At 37.6% G+C, this 22,165-nt stretch overlaps 1 protein-coding gene across 1 annotated transcript in view; it reads left to right on the top strand.

Annotated features, from left to right (window-relative positions):
• The window catches only part of LRP2 (LDL receptor related protein 2), a 138,322-nt gene that overhangs the window by 41,907 nt on the left and 74,250 nt on the right, over positions 1-22,165 (top strand). The window contains exons 16-33 of the mRNA XM_068948677.1: positions 695-814; positions 3,121-3,249; positions 5,002-5,171; positions 7,391-7,614; positions 8,421-8,627; positions 10,396-10,598; positions 11,216-11,356; positions 12,273-12,476; positions 13,684-13,876; positions 15,114-15,239; positions 15,573-15,703; positions 16,467-16,604; positions 17,488-17,769; positions 18,925-19,164; positions 19,811-19,930; positions 20,334-20,450; positions 21,165-21,542; positions 22,089-22,103. Of these exons, the coding sequence (XP_068804778.1) occupies positions 695-814; positions 3,121-3,249; positions 5,002-5,171; positions 7,391-7,614; positions 8,421-8,627; positions 10,396-10,598; positions 11,216-11,356; positions 12,273-12,476; positions 13,684-13,876; positions 15,114-15,239; positions 15,573-15,703; positions 16,467-16,604; positions 17,488-17,769; positions 18,925-19,164; positions 19,811-19,930; positions 20,334-20,450; positions 21,165-21,542; positions 22,089-22,103 (3,138 nt within the window). The remainder of the gene's footprint in view (positions 1-694; positions 815-3,120; positions 3,250-5,001; positions 5,172-7,390; positions 7,615-8,420; positions 8,628-10,395; positions 10,599-11,215; positions 11,357-12,272; positions 12,477-13,683; positions 13,877-15,113; positions 15,240-15,572; positions 15,704-16,466; positions 16,605-17,487; positions 17,770-18,924; positions 19,165-19,810; positions 19,931-20,333; positions 20,451-21,164; positions 21,543-22,088; positions 22,104-22,165) is intronic.

Below are 22,165 nucleotides of genomic sequence, written 5' to 3' on the forward strand. Positions count from 1 at the left end.
AGCGTTTAACAATAAAAAGCGTTGGGAAAAGGAAGATGGAAAGGAAGGAGGAGGAAGTCAGCAGCTGCTCTACAGTCATATTTGTTCACCTGTCACTGAATTGTTCATTAGGCAATAACACAAGGAAAGGGAGGAATGGTGAAGAAATAGAGAAGTAAAGAAGAGTTTCTCCATGGATACAGCCCACCCAATGTATTCCAATATATTGGAATAATATAAACATTCATCATCTTAATCTGATACAGTAGGTTATTTTTTCTGCCTGAAAAGTAAATGATGAGGTTATGTTCCAAGAGATGGAGCTCAGGGATGTGTTGTGCACAAGTAGGTCTTGTGGAACCAGAGAAATGTACTGTGCATTGCAGATGGCTTCTTCCCTGCAGCTGTCTACGTGACGTTCTTACCAGGGGTGGTACTTTATAGCTGTTCATATGATACTGATTCTTATCCTTTAACTACACTCTCAAAACCTGTTATTAACTTTAGCGTTACTTCTTTTTAACGTTTCCTTGCCTGCATGTATGTAAGCACCCATGATTTTGTGGACTTGATCCATCATTTGTTTTAAGAAGCAGTTCCTTAAATTCTATGTTCATCATAGAAAAGGCCATAGCTTTGTAGTTGTTAGTAAGGCAAAGGTTCTACTGGTAACAGATGTAATGCTGTTTCTGAACTTTTTCCATTTCCTTTTTAGACATATCACGCTGCGCTGCCATGAGCTGCCAGTATCGCTGTCATTCTTCACCATCAGGAGGGATGTGTTACTGCCCTGCAGGATATATAATAAGTAGCAATGACAGTCGTACTTGTGTTGGTAAGTGAAGTACAGTGATTCCAGATACCCAGTGCCTTCTCACAGTTCATTGGGAAGCTTTGGATTCCAGGAATATGAGCAAGTTCTAAGTGATTAGATGTACAGGCAAATAGGTAAATCTCAAGAGTCAGCAGAAGAATAAATATGGAATGTCAGCATGACAGGATGTCAGCATGGTGAGATAGACACAAGTCACAGAGAGATCTTGCTCAGTAAGACCATTAAAGACATGCTGAGCGCACGATGATTAACAATATTTACTCTTGGATAGCTTCTTCATTATGAATTCTGTTAAAGGTCTTTCAGTGGTTAGCTCCAGGGATGTGTGTTGCTGTATGCCTGGAAAATCAGTTAATGATATCAGTGGTTGTTACTTCTTGAAAGTGGTTATATGTGAAGGCTGTAAATCATTGCATGTTAAAAGGGTGCTTTCTGTTTGCACTGTGCAATGGCTGTATATCCTGTATCAGTATGTACATTACTTATGTAAAAATGAAGACAGTTTGCTAGAATGTAAAAGTGAATGAGGTATTCTGGCACTGCATTTTTATTCCGTGGCTGCTGTAACTTGGAAGCACACACCTTTGGTAGTGAAAACAATTTATCTCAATAACTGAAAATGCAGTAACTTCAGAGTCATGGAGTTTAGCACTGCCTCACAGATACTTATCTAACTTCTTGGATGGTTTTTCAACCCAAGGTATGGTGTGTGTGCTGCTACCGGTATTTGAGGCACTCATAGTTTGTCAGGAGACTTCTGTATTCTTGAGTGCTGGGTGGCCCAGTGCTGCATGAGCTGGAGTGACACCAGGGATGCTCTTAGGAGGAATCAACGCCCTGACTCCGGAATTACTGCAGAATTTACTCTGTTCTTTCACTGTGATGCAGGGAGGGTATGAAAGACCCATTTGCTAACCTGGTTTAGTTTCAGTGGCTCTTGTTATTCTCCGTCACTGCCCTGTTGTAAACCTAGCTGTCTGAGCCTGGCTTGAAAGTTTGAATCAATGTATTTTGGTTTTGCAGAGATCTAAGGATATTTCTGTAAGGAAAACACTTGTCATCAGGGAATGGCTCACAGTCAGTAGTATATACTTCCAGATCTTAGTTTCAATGAGTTTTATTGGTTTAAGGCCAGAAGAATTAAGCTATGGTGTTAGCAGAGAGTGTATTACTTTTGAAAACCATAATCTTTTCAATTTATCTTCTCCTTGTTTGCTTCTGACTCACTGTATACTGATGTTTTTTAATATATATGGAAGCTGGAATGCTATTGAGAATAACATCTTTTCAGTACCAAAATGTACTGTCTGGGAAACACTTAATTTTCACTTTTGTGTCAATAAATGTTTAAAACCAGAAGTACTAGTAAGGAGAATATTTGAGATCTCATTTTCTCCTCTTTTGGCTTAACAGTAGAATTGCAAGTTTCCAGCAATGTGATGTGGTACCAGTTGTGCTCATAGGTTTTCTAGTGAAGGAGTTTAAACTCGTAATGCCAAAACCATGTCTGAATTAGTGTCGGATATCTCCTGGGCTGTAAATAAACACAGATGGGATGAGACACCAGAGTGTTCAGATTGGTTGTTTTTTTTTTTTTCTTCCCCCTAAAGTTATTTGGAAATTTTATTTTTTTTTAAAGGAGACGGGTTAGATATTTTATAATTTTAGGTCTAAAACATTCTGCAGCAGCCCAAGAAATTGCTTATAGAACACATGTGAGAACTTGCTGGGTTTTCCTAGCTGCAGACTACAGCTATATGATATTCTGCATGCTGTCGTGAACTTCTTTGTTTCAACTTTGTGCTGTCTGGTCTGCAGCCAACTTTTAATAGGAAGTTGGACACCTGTGTTAACATGGTACTGAGTCCAAGCCAGTAAACATTGCCTTTTAGCAGGCTTATTAGATTGAGCTCAGTACTGCACCAGCATAAAGATATGGCTCTGGTTCAGAGTGGGCTTAAATCTGGCCAGGTGTGTTTGTGTGCAAAGTGTACTCACAGCTGCTGTAGCAAGAATACCGTTGTAGACATGTTCTGTGCTGCGGAAAGTAGACAACAACATCTCTTCACTTCAAATGTGGTTTTTATTGGGCAGGTCACTGGGCAGTAGATACCAGTCGTTTTCTTTTCCGGAAGAAAAAAATTGAAACATTTGCGAAAAAAGCTATAAAAACCTCCTTTCCCATTGCCGTACATTTGCAAACAGATATAAAGCAAGCAGAGAGGACAAATCTGTAGCTTGCCAACTATGATGACATCCCTTTTATGAAAAGTATTATTTATAAATATGCGTTATTCACTTAACAGATTTTGATGACTGCAAAATGTGGGGTGTCTGTGACCAGCTGTGTGAAGATCGTGTGGGACATCACCAGTGCCACTGTGTGGAAGGTTATGTCCTAGAACATCATCGGCACTGTCGAGCCAACACTTCGGGTTAGTGTGCAGCAGTGCAAGAATCTCTTACTGTTGTTGGACTTACAGCAGGTAGTGCTTAAGGTGGGGCAGTTTGCAAGGCTATGCCATACTAGTGTGATTTTTGACTTAGCTCAGTCCCTAGGGCCTTGCAGTTAGAACAGCATTCAGGTCAGTAGATAGCAACAAGAGACTCTGCATCTGCTGAGGCCTGCAGGCTGGTAGAGCTGGCTAGCTCAGCAGGGCTGCCTCTCCCCGAAACCGTGGCGCTCTCAACGTTCCCAACTGCCCCTGAGCTGAGAGCTCCTCACTATAGCCCTCCTTTATGGAGAGGAAGTCTTGCTCCGGTGGCAGGTAGTTTCCTGGTCTGCTGACGGGGGAACTCAGCGGGAGCCAGAAGTTAGGAAACCTCACTTTTTCTAGAAGGACTGTGCCGTGCAAGAAGATGTTGCTGAATTATGAGCTCACTTACCTGTGAGAGAAACCGTGGCTTCTAGTTCACAGAGTCTGACCTGGTCAAGAACGCTTGCCTGACAGAGCGTGGTTCCCCATCAGCAGCAGGCACCTGGTGCTGGTTGTTCACCTCCTGCTCTGTTCTGACAGCAGGTGCTGGGAAGCCCTTCTTTGTGGAGATGTAATAGCCTGATGGGCTTTTGTGTGAGGCAGGTACTCCTGCCTACAGAAACTCAGTGGGAATGGGAGTCCCTGCCTGGCGTAGCTGGTTAGCAGTCTTGCTTCTGGGCAAAGCATGAACTGCCCAGTTCCCTCCCCCTTCCCTCCTTCTTCATCCTCTTCTCTAGAGCAGTAATAATCTTGCAATTTTCTAAGTATATCCTCAAAAATATGAAATTTTTCGAGCTAATGAAATAGGTACATCTAATACAGTTAAGCATAAGATCGTAAGATATGTCAGCACTAGGAAAGATTGTTCTGGTTCTTGAGAAGCTCTTGTATCTTTCATGAAAAGCTTTCCATTCAAACTGGTGTGACTTTTGAGCCAGTGGGTTGTTTGTAGAGTGTTAATTTTGTTATCATATTGTTGTGGAGTTCATACCTGCCCTAAGTCATTTTCCCTGGATTCATTTTTACTTCAGTTGGGGACATTTTTCTAAGTAAGGTGAATAGGATTTGGACTTTAATATATTCCTCTCAGACATACACTAGGCGTATCAACAGGCATCTACTTTGAAAGTGAGCTTTCCTTCAAAGACTTACTGGAATCTCTCTGCTGTAGTAATATACAGCAAAGATCTGATGAGATCAGAGAATGAAGAAGATAGGATAGAGCAGTACATAAAAAGGTAAGGAAGATGGTCTGTATGCTAGAATCAAAGAATATCTGAATCTCACAGTGCAGAAAATCTTATGAAAGTTTATGCTTTGATTAAAGGAGATAGAGCAAGGAAATAGAAGGGAATTAGAAGAAGTCTTCTGGAGTATAGATGCACAAAGGTTTTGTAAAGTTTTTTTCCCAGTAGAATTTTAAATACATATTCTTGCCTGGCTTGCTCCAAGACTATAAACCAGGCTGACAATCACCATTAACATCCACTGTTTAAAAGAGTGGATTTTCCAAGGTGAACGCTGTGGTACACCTTGCAAGACAAATCAAAGCATGTAAGTACACACAAAAAAAAATCTGTATAGCTTATAGCCTGTTTATAGGTCTGTTTAAACCTTTGTGTTCAGTACATAGTATGTAAATGTTTCAATGACCCTTTGCAAAATAGCTCGATTACAGAGTAATCGTATCTTTGTCATCCTTGCTTATAGCTGGTGTTGCATCAATTATTTTTTCCAATGGCCGTGATTTATTGATTGGAGATCTTCATGGAAGGAGTTTTCGTACTTTGGTACAGTCACGGAATCGTGGAGTTGCAGTTGGAGTGGACTTTCACTTTTACCTGCACAGAATCTTTTGGACTGATACAGTACAAGATAAGGTGGGTAGAAATTTCAATAAAAAAATTTTTTTTGTGTATGTGGAAGTAGAGAACAGCTAGGAGCAGAATGTGTTGATAGCCTTTCATTTCTGAGAGCAGAACCTGGCTGTATTTTTGTTTTCTAACAAAAAAGGTCCTTGAAATGTTTTATGTTAATGACTGCGTTTTTCAAGCTATACTATTACATGTGATACATTAAACAAAGAATGCTTTTAGATGGGAATGTATTGAGCAACTTTTAATTTTACTTGAGACGGAGTCCAAAAGACTAATTAAGAGAAATAGTAGACATTCTTTCAAAACTGGACAAATTTTTCTTGGTAATTTTTTGAAACATGATCATTTAAAATGTAAAACCTGTCTGCCTTCCAAGATGATAAAAATCAGATCTCTTCATATACTCCAAATGGCACTGTAATTGAGCTTGGATAACAAATATTGACGGTATTTTGTTTAATGAGCGAATATTTTGTTACTTTTTTTTTTAAAGAGGAAATATTTTAGATTCAAGGTAGAGTAAAACAGAGTCTTCTTAAAAAATCAGTCTGGAGACCCATTGAAAAGTTCAACTTAAGCTTTTCTGCACAACTTCACTGAAACGAAAAGAAGTCCCAGGTCAAGTTTTGAAACTGCAGAAACTGCATGTTGATTGTCATGCTGAGAAAAGGAGAAGGCATGGCCTGCTTCCTGCTGGCACCACGTAGAGATGAATTTGGTGTCGCTGTCATTATGAACCTATGTGTAAACTGCAAACTAGTAGTTCCACTTCCTAGCCATGTTGATTCTAGCAGAAAAATTCTGCGTGCCCATCAAATAGGACAGTATTAGTCCATGCCGTTTTTGATTTGTTCACAATTCTGATATTCTCATTTTCATTGCAGTGGGTTTCCGTTGTCGCAATTGACAATGGCTGAGTTAAGTCAAGGTCAAATCTGAACTCTCGAGACAGAAGATTTATACTGTCTCTGTAGAAGATAGAAGTAAAAAGTAATACAGGTTTTTCTACTCCGTACCCCATGTGGCTAGGACTGCCTTTTTATCTGCCCCAATGTAGCTAAATCCTATTTAATTAATTAGGATTAATTAATCTAATCCTGTTGTTATTAGGACACCTAAAACAAAGCAAAAGCAATACAAATACTCATATATGATGAGTATCTCCACCCTTATGTCTTATAATATAAGTGTATTATTAGGACTCTCTTGGTTGTCTTTCGTTTTCTTAAGAATAAGATGTAAACTAAAAAAGAAAGTTATGGGTTATATTCTGTATCATCCTTATCTCATTTGGTGTACTGTCTGTTAAACTAATGCCCATAAGCTCTTTTGTCACAAGGTTTCCAAAGAACAGAATAGATGATTAGATGATTTGCTAGATTATTATTACCTGGGCCTGAAGAATATTTAAAATCACATGACCGTTTCAGCTCTTCTTTTTTTTGCATATGTTTACTTGTGGCGACCTGTAATTTCTTTTAAATACATTTTAAACCTCATGCTGCTGTTCCAAAAAGGAAAATCATTCCTAATTTCTTATGTAATTACGACACCGCATTATATGATTACTGCATTTTATAAAACTATTGCATCTGTAGTATTTTCTTCGTGTAGCTGTAAGCTTCCTTTTAAGATAACAATGCTATTCCTCCTTGAGCGTGATGCTTTTGAAATTGGGCTTAAATAAAAGAGAGCGAAACTAATGCTGAGTCTTCTCCTTTCTGTAAAGAAAGAGAGCTTTCCTTTCCTTTCTTCTATTTGCGAAGTAAATTTGCCTTGCAATTTTCCATCCATAGCTGGTGCGGTAAGAGCTCTCCTTCTTGTTTTTGGTCACGGATTAGTGCTTTGCTAAAGCATGTTCATTTCTTTTAAATTAGTGAAAATACTGGTTTTTGCAAGGTTCCCGAAAAGCAAGATAGCCTTTCTTCCTCTGTTTTAATCCAACAATTTGCCGTGTTTGCAAAAGCGCAAGGCTCTTTCAGTCTGTTACCTTGTCCATTTTGCAGGAGTGGTAGTGGAAGGTGAGCTTCCCTAATTTTTTGCGTTTATTTGCAAATTTTTGCAAAAAGTCAAGCTAGGGAGTAACTTAGTGGGTAACCTGGTTATATCTAAAGGCTAGATGTGGACCTGTGCTCAGTGTGCTGATAAAGGACAGGTGCTACATGACTCAGATGATTAGCAAAGCATCTTGTGAGTAGTGTCAATATTTGTGTTGATTTCAGGTTTTTTCCATAAATATTGATGGCTCTGAAATTCAAGAAGTTTTAAATGTTTCGGTTGACACTCCTGAAAATCTAGCAGTGGATTGGGTTAACAATAAATTGTATGTGGTCGAGACCAGCGTGAACAGAATAGATATGGTTGACTTGGATGGAACAAACCGTGTCACTCTTATTGCTGAAAATCTGGGAAATCCTAGAGGAATAGCACTTGATCCAACTGTTGGGTAAGTGATAATGGTAGAAGATATCAGAAATTTCTTTATTCACATGCAAAAGAAAGCGAAGTAAGAAATGGCTCAGGGGAGTATTTTTGGAATCTAAGCCTGAAATGGTTTACATGTTCACATATGCTGTTCTGCACCTTAAATTGTTTGCTGTGGCAGGGCTGTGCAATGCTTTTATTCCCAGAATTAGGAATCTGTTTTATGGCTCAAGTTGCATGTGCATGAGCAGCTGCCTTTGAAAAGAGGGGAACTGTGGAACTGCATCCAAGAATAGAAGTTGTCCCAAAAGATTTCTGTTGTGATACCATCCATAGACCTCCTGCTATATGAAATAAAGTGCTGGAGTGAAGCCTGAGAAGCTAGTGTTTCCCCACTCTTCAGAAATATATATGAGCTCCAGAAATGTATGAGAGTCATGAAATCTTGGATCCTCAGAGAATTCAGAGAGTTTCATGCACTTTATAGTAATGAATGCTGCTTTCAAGACACATGTATTTGTCACAGGTTTATTTCTGGCAGTTGACTAAGTCTGTATTTTACTAAGAACACCCAAAGTTTCTGAGGTCTTTTAGGTAAAAGCATAGTTCTTGCTAGATTTGTTTTATAACAGAAAAGGCGGGCCTGTGCTTTGGCAGGAGGCATAAAGTACGTTTTCACTGTATGCCAACTGAGAATCAAACTCTGTCCTGAAAGTATACTGGTATAATGGTGAAAGAGTTTGCAAATTCCATGTAAGATGGGGCTTTTTTGTAAAATCTCAAGAAACATGGGACTATCTTTTTTTTTTTTTTTTTTTCCCTTTGTAGTTATTTATTTTTCTCAGACTGGGATAGTCTTTCTGGTGATCCTAAAGTGGAAAGGGCCTTCATGGATGGTACAAACCGACAGGATTTGATAAAAACAAAATTAGGCTGGCCTGCTGGAATAACGCTGGATATTGTATCAAAGAGGCTTTACTGGGTTGACAGCCGGTTTGACTACATTGAGACTGTAACTTATGATGGGCTCCAAAGGTAGGAGAAATATCATTCCTTGTTATTCCTTACAGGTATACCAGCTGTATCTAGTTCAAAGGAAGATTTGTCTAACAAAACGAAATTCATAGAAGACCAAAATTGCAACGTAACTTGCAGGTGTGACGTGTTGATGTGTATGGTGTCATACTACTTTTAGAAAATCCTTAATTCCTCCATCATCTTTTGTCCTGTTTTTATCTTGAATTACCTATTGCACTTCCTTTAAAAAATGTACTTTATATAGTCCGCCCCTATAATATACATTTTTTGATAGTGTTCGCTTTTTATTATGTTTGAAGACTATATATCGTCTTCCTGCATCACTACTTTGTGTTATTTTCTTGAATTTGTTTAAAACGTTCATCTCCTAAACACCCTGTTGTGTTAAGTGCTTTGGGTTTTGCTCTTTTTACAACACTTTAAACCTTATTATAAATCTTCACTGTTAGAAATTAAGTTATCACTTACAGTATTGTGATGCCAGAGAAACCCTATCACTTTCTGTATGATAGAATTCAGGAGAAGAGTTGTTGCATTTTTATGGGACTACTCTGTAAAGTGTAGTGTTTAGAACCTTACTTATTTCTCTGCCTCTGTGATTACAGTCTCTGTTACTCAATAACAAGAGAAAAACTATTCACTTTTTACTTAACTCTTACATATAGTCTTGAAAACCAAGCCTTTGTTCAGTTGACAAATTTATTGCTCAGTGTATTCTTCCACTTACAAGAGAACATTTTTTTATAAAAATAATGCTGGTATCTTCAATTTGCTCCTTTTCTATCTTTTTCAAGGCTGCTTTCAGGGTTTAGTATTGCAAGAATGTTAAGTGTTTAGAAAAATCTGTGTTTTTTGGAGATAAAAACTTAGCACTTATTGCAACATCTAAAATCTTACTTTAAGGTAAAAGTGGTGCGAGAGTGCAAGCACCAATGGCATAGTCTGCAGGCAGCTTTAAAACAGAATTTTTGTCCATTTGTGTGACATCTCCGATGCCTGCAGCATACTTCTTAATCATGCTGGAAGCTGTCACAGGTGTAGAATTCAACTGATTTGTAAACTTTCCTTAATGATGCCAAGAGAAATAATATTGTAGTGTATTGATATGTTTTGTCTGAGGACTTTCTTTATTTCCTTGAAGCCAGTCTTTGTCTCCTAATGTTTATCCAGAAAAATACTGTTATAATCTCTTACGTAGAATGGACATAATGTATTATCATTTGGTATTGTTTGGTCGTCTTCAGTTTTGCATGAGTATTTGGTTCAGGGCTCTTGTTATCTTTGTTCCATAAGGCTCTTTCTGTTCTGCAGACAGTGTGTGTATGTATGTTGGTGGTGGTGGGTTTTTTTTTTTTTTTTAAACCTAGTGCAGTCATAATTTTTTTACATTCAAGGCTTCTTGAATATTTTGAATTTGTACCAGTGTCTGTGCTTTCCTCTCTTTGGCCTTTCTCTCTAATTTTCTCTCACTGAATTGTTTTTCTACATTTTTGATTCCTCTTCTTTATTCACTGTGTATTGGCCTGATTTTTCTTGGAAACTTCTAACTTTTCTGATCTGTCCATTTTTACTACTGTATGTATGTTTAACTTTATCTCTTTCATTACATTTGATCTTTTCCATTTGTACTTTGGCTGCTTCTACATCTATAGAAGCAGAAGCTAATGGAGGAATTAATAATCCTGTATATTTTCCTCTGTTATCAAAATGAAGTTCTTTTCTAGATAGCATTTTGTAAATAATTTTAAAAATATGTTTGTAACAGGAGAACAATAGCTCATGGAGGCTCACTGATTCCTCATCCATATGGAATAACTTTATTTGAACACAGTGTTTATTTCACTGATTGGACCAAACTGGCAGTGGTGAAAGCTAACAAGTTTTCAGAATCTAACCCTCAAGTGATCTACCAGTCTTCATTAAGACCTTATGGAGTGACAGTTTACCATGCTGCCAGGCAGCCATATGGTAAGACAACAGATTGTTAAGGGAGGTTTAGGAATTATCTTACCTAGAGTTGGATAAAAACTGTATGAGACTGTTATGTTTGCTCTAAAGAGGTGATAGCTATGATACATAAATTTGTAGGACTGATTTTTATCACACAGTGCTTTCATCCAGCTCCTGCAGCTAACAAACTGTTGAATACCACATTTAAAAGCGGGGCTTACTAAATGTACTGATATTTGGAAAAGTCAAACCTGTGCTTCTAAGCAGTTTCAGACTTTCCTTCCTCCATGCCGCAATGAGTATGTAGTTGGAAAAGGTTAACGCTGTGAATATATTGTTTGTAAGATATATTTATGAAGTATGTATGCATGCAAAAAATTATAGCCCAGCTATGGGCTCAAGGCTATGTGCTGCGTCTCTCTGGACAGCGCTGAACCCCTAGAATGCTGCTTAGCTCTACTGGGACTTCAGTGCATTCCAGGACCGAACTGGTGCAGTATGATTTCTGTGTTATGCAGTTCCCGCAAGGGCCTGCATGGTTTATTGCGGATGCTGAAAAGAACCCTAAAAAATCAAAAAAATGATGCCATTAGGTTAACAGATGAAGATTTGATCCTATCCATATTATCTTCCAGTGAGAAATCCTTGTGGAAGTAATAATGGGGGATGTGAACAGATCTGTGTTCTCAGCCACAAAACAGATAATGATGGACTAGGTTATCGCTGTAGATGTGTACTGGGCTTTGACCTACATGTAGATGGACGACACTGCATCGGTAAGAAAATGCCTTGTTGTTGTTGGAAGTAGCGCTGTTCCATTAGCTTTAAAAGAGAGTTACTTCTAGAACTTCATTCCTCTCTTCAATAGCATTGTGGGTTCAATATGTCAAGGAGTTCGTATTTTCCTTCACAGCTCTTGTTGACAGCTTTAAATGTAGTCATTTCAACTATTGTTCATTTCAAGCTGCGACACCTTAAACTCCCCACCTTGTACAAGCATTCAAAAAAGTTAGACGTGGAATACATCTAGACAGTCATATGATTCTGTGGATGCTTGCTAACGTGCAAATTTTGCATTACTTTGAACATGTAACCCTGATCACCGATAAGAGTAATGTCCAGAACAAGTTGGTCTTCTGTTGAACATATAGGGCAAGAATACCAGATTCAGTCTTGGGGTTGTGTGCTTCCATCAGCAATCTGCTACTCGCTGTAGGCATGCAGAATTCTCACTGACAGAGGGTTTACCATGTGTATCTACTGGCAAATTAAGCTGAATATGTTGTCTCTGTACTTTGCTCTTTGACCATGCAGCTATACTTATTGCCAGCTCAGATGTAGTCTGATTATATGGTGACTCCACAAAGCCCGTAAGTTATTTTTGTAAAGAGGTCAGCACAGAACAAGACTGCTGCTTCCATAGGGTTAATATTTCCTGTAAAGAGGTATTAGGATCACAGTAACAGTGCAAGAGAAAGACATGGCCACATCAACTAATATTATGGGTGAGGCTTTCTTTTTCTTCTGGCTTGTTTTTTAGGTACCTGTGTATTTAAATTCATATTTTTTCATCATTTCCTATTCTTTCTATTTCCAGGATATTAGTGTTACCAAAGGAAAATAAAGCTTTATAGTTAATGCTCACCTGTCCAATGCTGTAAATAAACAAAGACTATGTCTGGTCTTTTGCAGCTGTGCAGCAGTTCCTGCTCTTTTCATCCCAGCTGGCGGTGCGGGGAATCCCATTCAATCTTTCCACCCAGGAAGATGTGATCATCCCCATAACAGGGAGCCCTTCATACTTCATTGGAATTGATTTCTGTGCTCAGGACGACACCATATTTTTTTCAGACACAAGTAAAGACATAATCTATAAACAGAAAACTGATGGTTCAGGTGAGAAGCACTGTTAATAGCATGGAGTAATTGTGGTAAGGCAAGTAGAATATGTATTTTTAAAAAGCAGTAGAAAAAGTCACATCCTGAGATGGGCAGAAAAATTTCAGTAATCTGGGAAATGTTTGACAAATTGTTTGTTCAACTTTTATTAAGGGCATTAGGAAACATGTCTTTCATAAAAACTTAAATACATACCAAGTTGCCAAGGGTCCTTTCACTTCCTGAAAACATCTGCAGTGGCTGACTTAAATTTTGCCTAGGTTTCCCCTGAGTAGCAGTACATGGCTCCAGGCCTTTTTTATGCAAAGCTTGTGCTCTGATCAATTTATTTTTCTCTTTTGTCTCACATCTTTCCATTATAGATGTGCACAATGATGAGTAATAAGCCCCACTTACTGAGACCCCTAACCATTTCTTAAATGCAGATATTGTATAATAATGAATCTTACTGTGATTCTGCTCTCCAGAGACTGATATTTCTCCTGCTCTTTGACAAACTTGCTGAACGTGCTTGGGAATGAACTATTTGTAGCACTTCTCACCACAAGTATTTGCCAACATTAGTCAGTCCCTCCAGACTATTATGCCTTTCAGTAATATGAAATTTATTTTCTCTTATTTCCCAGGCTGATGAGCACAATGTCTATCCCCATGCTGTAATACAGAAAAAGAACATTACGACTGTGAAAGTTTTAAGAGTCCCATTGTAGTAGTGTGAAGAATATTTTTGTCTAATTTGTAGTAACGATCAAATGTATATTTAGTCAGTGTGTAGCCTTCCTGGACTTGCTTAATGCTTTGGGTCAGTGTAATAGTAGGCTGTAGCTGACCTTCACTGTGTGAAGAGTAGGTAAATCTGATTGCCGAGGAAGAGGCAACTAAGGGACCAAAAGATGCATGGTCCTTACTGACTTCCGTTCATAAAATTCTTTTCAGTGAAAACTGAGTGACAGATTTTTATCTGATCTTCTTTGGTTAGTCTTTTTCCCTTCTATTCGGTTTGTACTCCTGAATCATATACCTCCTTCACCTGGAACAAAGAGCATTTCCCACCCTCCGGCCACACTTTGTCCTTGGACATTATGTTAAGGTAGCACAGAGGCAGCGTTTTTACCAAGGGGAAACACTAGTTTTGTGAACAGAATAATGCATTCGTGTTATTTCCTCTCTTCCTAAACATTTACGTATGTGTTTTAAATTCTAGGAAGAGAGATCCTGACGGCTAATAGAGTGGAAAGTGTTGAAGATTTGGCCTTTGATTGGATCTCAAAGAATCTATACTGGACAGACCCTCGGTATAGGAGTATTAGTGTGATGAGGCTGGCAGATAAATCTAGGCGAGCTATTGTTCAGAATTTAAATAACCCTCGATCAATAGTGGTTCATCCTGTTATTGGGTAAGTTTAACTTTGCTTCTCACTTGAACCACTATGAACAATTCTATGATTTAAGCAAAATTGGTGAGGTTAGATATACATCCCTCTCTGGATTTCTGATAGGATTTGTGTTCCTTTCCAAAACGCCATCTCTTTGCAGCTCTCTCTTCTGTGTTCTTTTTTCTTTTTTTTTTTATTCTGGCTCAGGATTCAACACCCAGAGGAATGGGCAAGGTGATACAGATTCCGCATGAAAGAAGTACCCAGGAGAATTATCTTTAAAAGCATTTGTTTTTGTCTTTTATTTTTGTCTATAGATAAACAGCCAAAAAACCTTAATTTTTTAACTACAGGGAATAGCTTTCTTATCCACATGATAGAAATGAATAAAGTTCCATAACTTTTTTTTTTAATACACTTTCAGTTCCCAGAATACTATCGTTGGTTCCTCTATTTTTTATCTGAATTACTTTTTTTGAAACATATTAGATACTGCTGTCTTTTTTTTTTTTTTTTTTTAACATAGACCTTAAAATATATGATGGTGTATGCGAAAGAAGCAGCTCTCTTTTCCTTTGATAGGACTGCTTAACTTCAATGTTTGTGTAACTTTGGCTTGGCCAACATTTGGCCATGACAAAACAGAGTTTCTTTTGCAGCATACTTCAGCTTCCTAACACCATACTACAGAATTTCTTAATTAACTTCTTGAATATTTAATTTTCATGTTTAGTAAGAATCACATGGCTAAGTACACTATCTTGAAAATAATCTCAGAAGAATAGCGTTGATCTCGGTTCCTTGGGATCCTAACTTTTTCTTTTGTTCACTGACTTCTAAGGTTACTTAACACTAGCCTCAGATCTTTGTCTGTAGGCTAAGTCAAAAGGATCAGGAGAAAATTTTTTATGATATTCATGCTTATTTGCAAGTATTACCTGGAGGATGTATCATCTTTTTGCTTGGTTCTTCTTCCCTGTCTGTAATTACATGAAATCCATAACAGTTTTAACACAGATATGGACATATCATGTCTAAAGGAACAAACCATTTCCAAAGACCAGAAGTTGTTATACGCAGGATAAAGGCTATCTGTTAGTACCACGACCAGTTGAGGAGGGAACTAACACAAAATTGTACTTTTTTAAGGTCTGTGAAAACGTGGTACAAATAAGAGTGTTGATACTGCTCATGCATTTGGTCTATTAAATAAATTATGCCATTGGCTTAATGTGTCTTCTGACATGTGTCGTTTCAGGTATATATTCTGGACAGATTGGTTCCGTCCTGCTAAAATCGTGAGAGCCTGGAGTGATGGTTCCCATGCCTTGCCAATTGTGAACACAACGCTAGGCTGGCCTAATGGCCTAGCCATTGACTGGGGGTAAGAACAATACAGGGAGAAGACAGAGAAGCTTTCTGAGCAAATGTGTTTCTTTCTTTAAACTGTTAGGGTTTAAAAATTAAGGAATTGTGTCAGATTATGTGCACTGGTGCTGTGGCACTTTCTTGTTGAAGACCTTATTTTTCAATTTGTTGAAAAGCCTGTAAAATTCAATTAAATTCTCAGAAATCTATCTCTGCCCCCCCCTGCCCATCCCCCAATAGCCTCCTGACAATCCTGACAGATTTAAGATTATTATTTTAGAAAAGGTTAGTTCTAGCTAATGGTCATAATATGTCATTTGAAGAGATACGGCGTTTTCATTATTTTTAGTACTTTAAGGCTGTACTGGGTGGATGCCTTTTTCGATAAAATTGAGCACAGCACCTTTGATGGGCTGGACAGACGGACACTTGAACGTATCAGTCAGATGACTCACCCATTTGGCCTTACTATTTTTGGAGGTAAGTCTGGTTTTGGAAAATATGATCTATTACAATCCCAGAATTTTTTTCATGTCATGATGTGTGAATATGTGAGACAAAAGAACATGATTTTTGTCATACAGCTTTTCTCATTTAAAAAAAAAAAAAAGCACTGTTGAAAGTTTCTGTAATAAGATATATTCAGTGCTGCTTGCTTTTATATGCATCCGAATTTAAATCGTTTCAGGCAGATCAGTTAACTCTTTTAGTGCAACACTGCAGATATGCTGTACTAAGAATCACACCTTCCAGGATGGGAGTTGCTAGACGGACAAGATAAGTCACCTCTCTAAAGGTGATGAGCATTTGAGGATTTTATTAATTGCAGGCAACATAAATCTAATTATATACTCTGCATATGAAGAAGGGTATCAGCATCTGACCCTTTTGATATGCAAAAATCTCTTCAAAATATTCAGACATTTTCTGGAAAGTTGTCTTAGGGAATTGCTTTAAAAAAATCTGTCAGAACTTGAAATATCACTAGAGTCTGTTAAATCTCACTTTAAATGAAATCTGAGATGGCATATTTTTTCTGAATTAGGTTTACCTCTGACTGAAAGAATCAGTTCTACTCTGTTAGTGGTAAAAGTCGGCTTATGCTGTCCTTTTCTTATTTTTTAGGAATCAGTTAAGAAAAATCCTAAATTTACATGAAAAGCCTTACTTTTTTATCTCGTGATGTTTGACCTCTTAAATCGTATTGCACTGTAACTGTTGTGTTAAATGTCTTTCAAAACAGGTTATGCCTATTTCACTGATTGGAGACTTGGTGGAATAGTTCGAGTGAGGAAGTCTGATGGAGGAGAAATGACTATTATTAGGAGGGGTATTAGTAACATTATGCATGTTAAAGCATATGATGCTCATTCCCAAATAGGTAAGCTTGTTTGTTGCATGCATGAAAGAGGTGAGATAGGGAATAAGAGACAAAATGTCAGGATAGTAAGTTTCCACTCTCAATTTTAAAGATGGCTTTACAGAATCATGATTGTGACATGCCAGGGAAGCAGCACAGACACTTGCAATCCACTGCAGATGTATGTCAGTGTTTTGTGACTGCATGCAGTTTTCCTCCACTTCATCTCTTACTTTATTCAATAACTTTGTAAAATGAAATTATGATTCCGTTGCATTCTGTATAACTTTATCACCAATTACAACCTTGTATTTCTCTTTTTCTGGTAGAAGTTCTAGTTAAACTGAACTACTTATTTTGAAGAATTGGGTAAATGTTTATTAATAAAACCACTATTCTTAAAGTAGACACCATGCATAAGGCTCTACTTTTTTCTTCTTCTTACTCAGCTGAACTCTAGATGTGTGATGAGCTAAAACAAGGATTTGATATTATACTTTACTTAGTAAATGTCAAAAAAGTGACCAAACTGTGTACTAAGGCTCACTACTTTTCTGGCGTCCAAATGTTGGTCAAATCTCCAAGCCCCTCTGAGACAAAGGGCCTCATTTGCTGTAGTGTACTTATTTCTAGACAGCTACCAGGATTGGACCAAATTCAGTAGTATGTTATTGGCTTCCTTAAACATTGGTGGTGTTGGAGATTATATAGAATGGGGGACATGATTAAGACTTATTATTACTACAGTGACTTTCTTAATGTTGGTGAACTTGATCTTATTTCACAGTGTGAGCCACACCAGTATTTTTTTGTGAAATGTTCTTTTACGTTTACTATGCGTTTTTAATAGTTTTCAAACTCTTATCAGTAGTGTATATATTGATCTGCTCTATCACTTTTTAAGGTTCTAACTACTGTAATAGAGGAACAAACCCCAATGGAGACTGCAGCCATTTCTGCTTTCCAGTACCTAATTTTCAGAGGGTTTGCGGTTGTCCATATGGCATGAAGCTGGCTTCAAATCAGTTGACGTGTGTTGAAGATCCATCCAATGAGCCACCAACTTTGCAGTGTGGCTCATACTCATTTTCCTGTGGCAATGGAAGATGTGTGCCTCGATACTATCAGTGTGATGGTGTTGATGATTGTCATGATAACAGTGATGAGCAAAACTGTGGTTCTTTAAGTACGTAATCCCTGTAATTTACAGTTAATACTTGCTGCTTGCAGTTCACAATTTATCTACAAATAGATCAAACTTTCTGAAGTTTTTTGTGAAGTTTTTGTCTGGGAAAAGAGTTACTCTGGAATTAGTTGGACAGCACATAGGAATAGGGGACTCGACACTGGAGTCATAAAGAATGCACGAAAAAATCCATATCTAAGCAATTCTCAAAGCTGAATTGACTAAGTCACAAAAATAGCTCTTCTCAAGAAGAAAATTGCCTTAAATTCTTAGGTTTTTGCAAGTTTCTAAGGTAGTGGAATATTACTTGCTTGCCATATTTTTGATACATAGATGATGAAAAAAGTACTGAATAAAAATGAGGACTTTAAAAAAAACAACAGCATAAGAAAAATAACAATACCCTATGCATTATCTAACCTTGTTGTAAGATTATAGCTACATTTTTTTATTTCATCTAATACCTGAATAGAAATTTTCTGGTTGTTATTATATTTGCACACTCCTGAACTATTTTTTGTGTCTTGGTTTTTACAGTGAAGTAGATTAAAAGCATATTGGTTCATTTCCTGATTTAATTGTAAAATGACTCACACAAATATTTTGTTGATCAAGTAAATTGATAGAACAATAGGAGAATTATTTTGATGATACAGTATTGAAGATATTGGCTTTTATGACATAATTGGTGCATGTTTCTTCAGAGTTAACTCTTGCTTTTAAGTTGCAAACAAGAAAATAGCACATATTAATAAAATTCTGCCCCTTAATGCATAGGACTAATATAAATAAGATATAAAATCTATCTCATAATAGTTAGCTATTTTATAACAACTAGAATGTTTGGGGGGGAGAAAATGAAAATATGTAACAAATAGCTGCTTGAAGAAATGATTTTTCTTGTTCTTCAAATTGTTTTGAAGTACTTAATGTGGCTTTTTGTTATGGTTGATTGCAACTTAAAAAAGGTCATAATGCAGTTCTGCTGCGTGTTGGTATGACTGGCATATTTTCACTCTGAGCAATGTATGTTTTAGAATTTGCTGCATACTTTAGAAGTTTCCTAAGTGTACTGAATATACTGTCAGGGAAAGCAGCTTTTGAAGATCTTTATAGATGTGTCCTCCTTGTTTGTTTGTTTGTTTGTTTGTTTAGACAATTCTTGTGCTTCATCAGCCTTTACCTGTGCCAATGGACAGTGTATTCCAGGTCGCTGGCATTGCGATAAACATAATGACTGTTTTGATGGCAGTGATGAATTGCGTTGTCCTACACAAGGACCCACTTCATGTCCTGTAAACCTGTTCACCTGTGACAATAACCGGTGTATTCCTAGGATCTGGCTGTGTGATACTGATAATGACTGTGGTGATGGGTCAGATGAAAAAAACTGCAGTGAGTATCAGAACTGTCTGTTTCTTTAAACGTGTATGTATGTCTCTGTGGGTGTAGGAATGGTAAATGAGATTAGGAAGAAAGAACTGATAGCTAAGTTAGAATAATATTCTGTAGTCTGTAAGATGTGGAAAACTCACCTAACTTGAACTGTCAGAGCCAAGCAGAATGCAGAAGAGTCATTTACAAAAATAGGGTACAACTGTGACAATTGTAATCATGGTGCTGCAAAATTTCACATGTTGCAATTTGTAGCAACAAACAAATAAAGCCCAGGTGTTCTAAGCACTTATTCAGTGAGAGATCTCAGTAATGACTAATGGTGTAATCAGCTAAACTCATTTGGAAGTTTCTACACAGAAGTATCTGTAATTATTTTGCAGTGTAATAAGACAGTTGTTTGTCTGTATACTTCTTTTGGGATTGTTTCTCACTGGTTGGAGTTGTGTAGTTATTTTGCATGACTTCCAGCCTGCATATGAATAAATAATTACTTGCTACTAAAGTCTGTGCTAGTAATTTATGTGATTACTAGCTGCTGCATTGCATGCTGCAGGTTAATGACGGTATCTTTGTACTCTGTGTATTACGCTGTTTTCAGAAGAGAGAAAAGAAACACAGCAGTGTTTATTGTCATTCTTAACAGCTTTCACAGGTACCTGTGAACCTGGGCAGTTCCAGTGTCCTGACCATCGCTGTATTGACCCGTACTATGTCTGTGATGGAGACAAAGACTGTGTGGATGGTGCTGATGAGCATGACTGCGGTAAGTATAACTTCATTTGTTGAACATTTCTTTAGTGTTTCCTCAGATTCACCCCCGAAGGGTCTTTGACCTCATATGAGACAGCTCCCAGATAGCAGAATACATGATCTGTTTTAAAAAAACAACAACAATCCTCCTCCCTCCATGTTTATGATGCTTGTTTACATGTTTGTAGCAAACCCTTTGATCTCTAGGCTGGTTGCAGAGGACTGAGACCTGTTTCTTCTAAGTTTTCTGTGGATCCCAAGGTCATTGCATTTTCTATGTCTAAGGGAAATCACGGTCTTGAGTGGAACTTGGACTCTGTATATCATATCTGACTTGTGTACCTGCAGAAAAATCGGGTGCAGTCTAGTCCTGTAAAATAAAGTAAATAACTAACATTATGCATTTTGTTTTGTAGTATACAACTGCAGTGCCACAGAGTTTAAGTGTGTAAGTGGAGACCAATGTATCAGTACTTATTACCAGTGTGATGGTGTTTTTGACTGTAATGATCACTCAGATGAGACTGATTGTCGTAAGTATATTAATGCTGAAATAAAAGCTTTAGTTATTAGGTGAAGCTTCCAAAAATGTCCTTTATCTGTTATGACTGCTTTATCAAATTTTTGGAACTGTTGTGATTATAACCTCAAAATTCTTTTTAGGTGAACTGGGATATAAATAGTTCTTCTGAGCAGAAATTTCAAAAACAGTAAATTCCAGCTCAAGAGAAGATTTCCTGGCACAATGCAGAGTCTGTAATCCCTTTAGATCTAAAATTTTCCTTACTTGTCACCTCATTCTCACGATTTAAACGTAAAGTTAAGTAGTATATACAGTTAGAACAATGAAGATCTTATATCCATGTGAGTTAGGTTGGAACTTTTCCCTTGAATCATTTCTAAAATTTAAGTTAGTCAAAATTTCGCGACACTAGGAGGTGGAAACTGCTGTTTCAGCAAATACTTTCATATTGCTTTGGGCATGTACCATGCATGAACATCAATGTGAGCTTGCTCAAAATATAACAGTAGGTGAACTATGCTTCCTTGTTCACTGTATTATGAAGTAGGAAGTTCTGAAGTGTCATGTGGATGGACTGACTGGGGATCTTTGGCCTGATTTACAAGCGGCACAGTTCTTTATAGTATTGAAATTACTTATGCAAGAGGTGAACTGAACCTTGTGTTTTTGCATCTCCATCTAAAACTGAAAACAGTTTCTGAACGGTTTAATGTCGCTCTTTTAGCTACAAGACCACCAGGGATGTGCCACCAGAACGAATTCCAGTGTCAGTCCGATGGCAATTGTATTCCTGCTACCTGGGAATGTGATGGCCATCTTGACTGTGCAGATGGCTCAGATGAACATCATAGGTGTCCTGCCAGGACCTGCCCTCCTTCCCTTTTCCGCTGCGACAATGGCAACTGTGTCTATCGAGCATGGATCTGTGATGGTGATAATGACTGCCGGGATATGAGTGATGAGAGAGATTGTCCTACTCAGCCATTCCGGTGCCCCAGCTGGCAGTGGCAATGTCCAGGTCACAGTATCTGTGTGAATCTGAGCAAAGTATGTGATAATTCTGCTGATTGTCCCAATGGAGCAGATGAATCTCCACTGTGCAGTAAGTTACTGTTTAAGTATCTACAGTAGCTTGCAATGTGCTGCGACATCAGAAAGAAATGGAATATGCTGAGCGTCAGAACAACAGCCAGGCTGTATTCAGCATACTATGTTTAGCGCAGCAACGTTTTTAACGGAAATTAAAAGCACACTGAAATTAGAGATCAAATAATAATTTGCACTTGGCTTGCAGTGAAAGGAGACCACAATGATGTCTATGATGAATTGGTTAGCTCTGTCCAGTTCTGTGCTCTGAATTCATATGTGACTTTCACTGACTTCAATATAGAGGTTTTTATGTAGCAATGAAGGAATCAACTTTGTGTTCCCAAATGCATTCACTTGAATGTAGTATGCTTTAAGTTCAAATGAAATATGATTCAGTTTTTAATATTTTCTTTTAAATGTCTAACTTCAAGAATCATGAACAAAATCTAAAAGCTCATATGTAGCTAGAATTTGTATTTATGTTGATTATAAATTGATTTAAGTGTAACCCTTCTCTTTCTTTCCTTCCTTCTTCTCTTTAATCAATGCACATTCTCAGATGAACCCCAGCCAGGTATGATTATAAGCAATATTAAATTACTGTCTATTAGTATTATTTTAGATTCTTAACTGTAC

This window comes from Struthio camelus, chromosome 6 (genome assembly GCF_040807025.1).
Source record: "Struthio camelus isolate bStrCam1 chromosome 6, bStrCam1.hap1, whole genome shotgun sequence".
Lineage (NCBI taxonomy): Eukaryota > Metazoa > Chordata > Aves > Struthioniformes > Struthionidae > Struthio > Struthio camelus.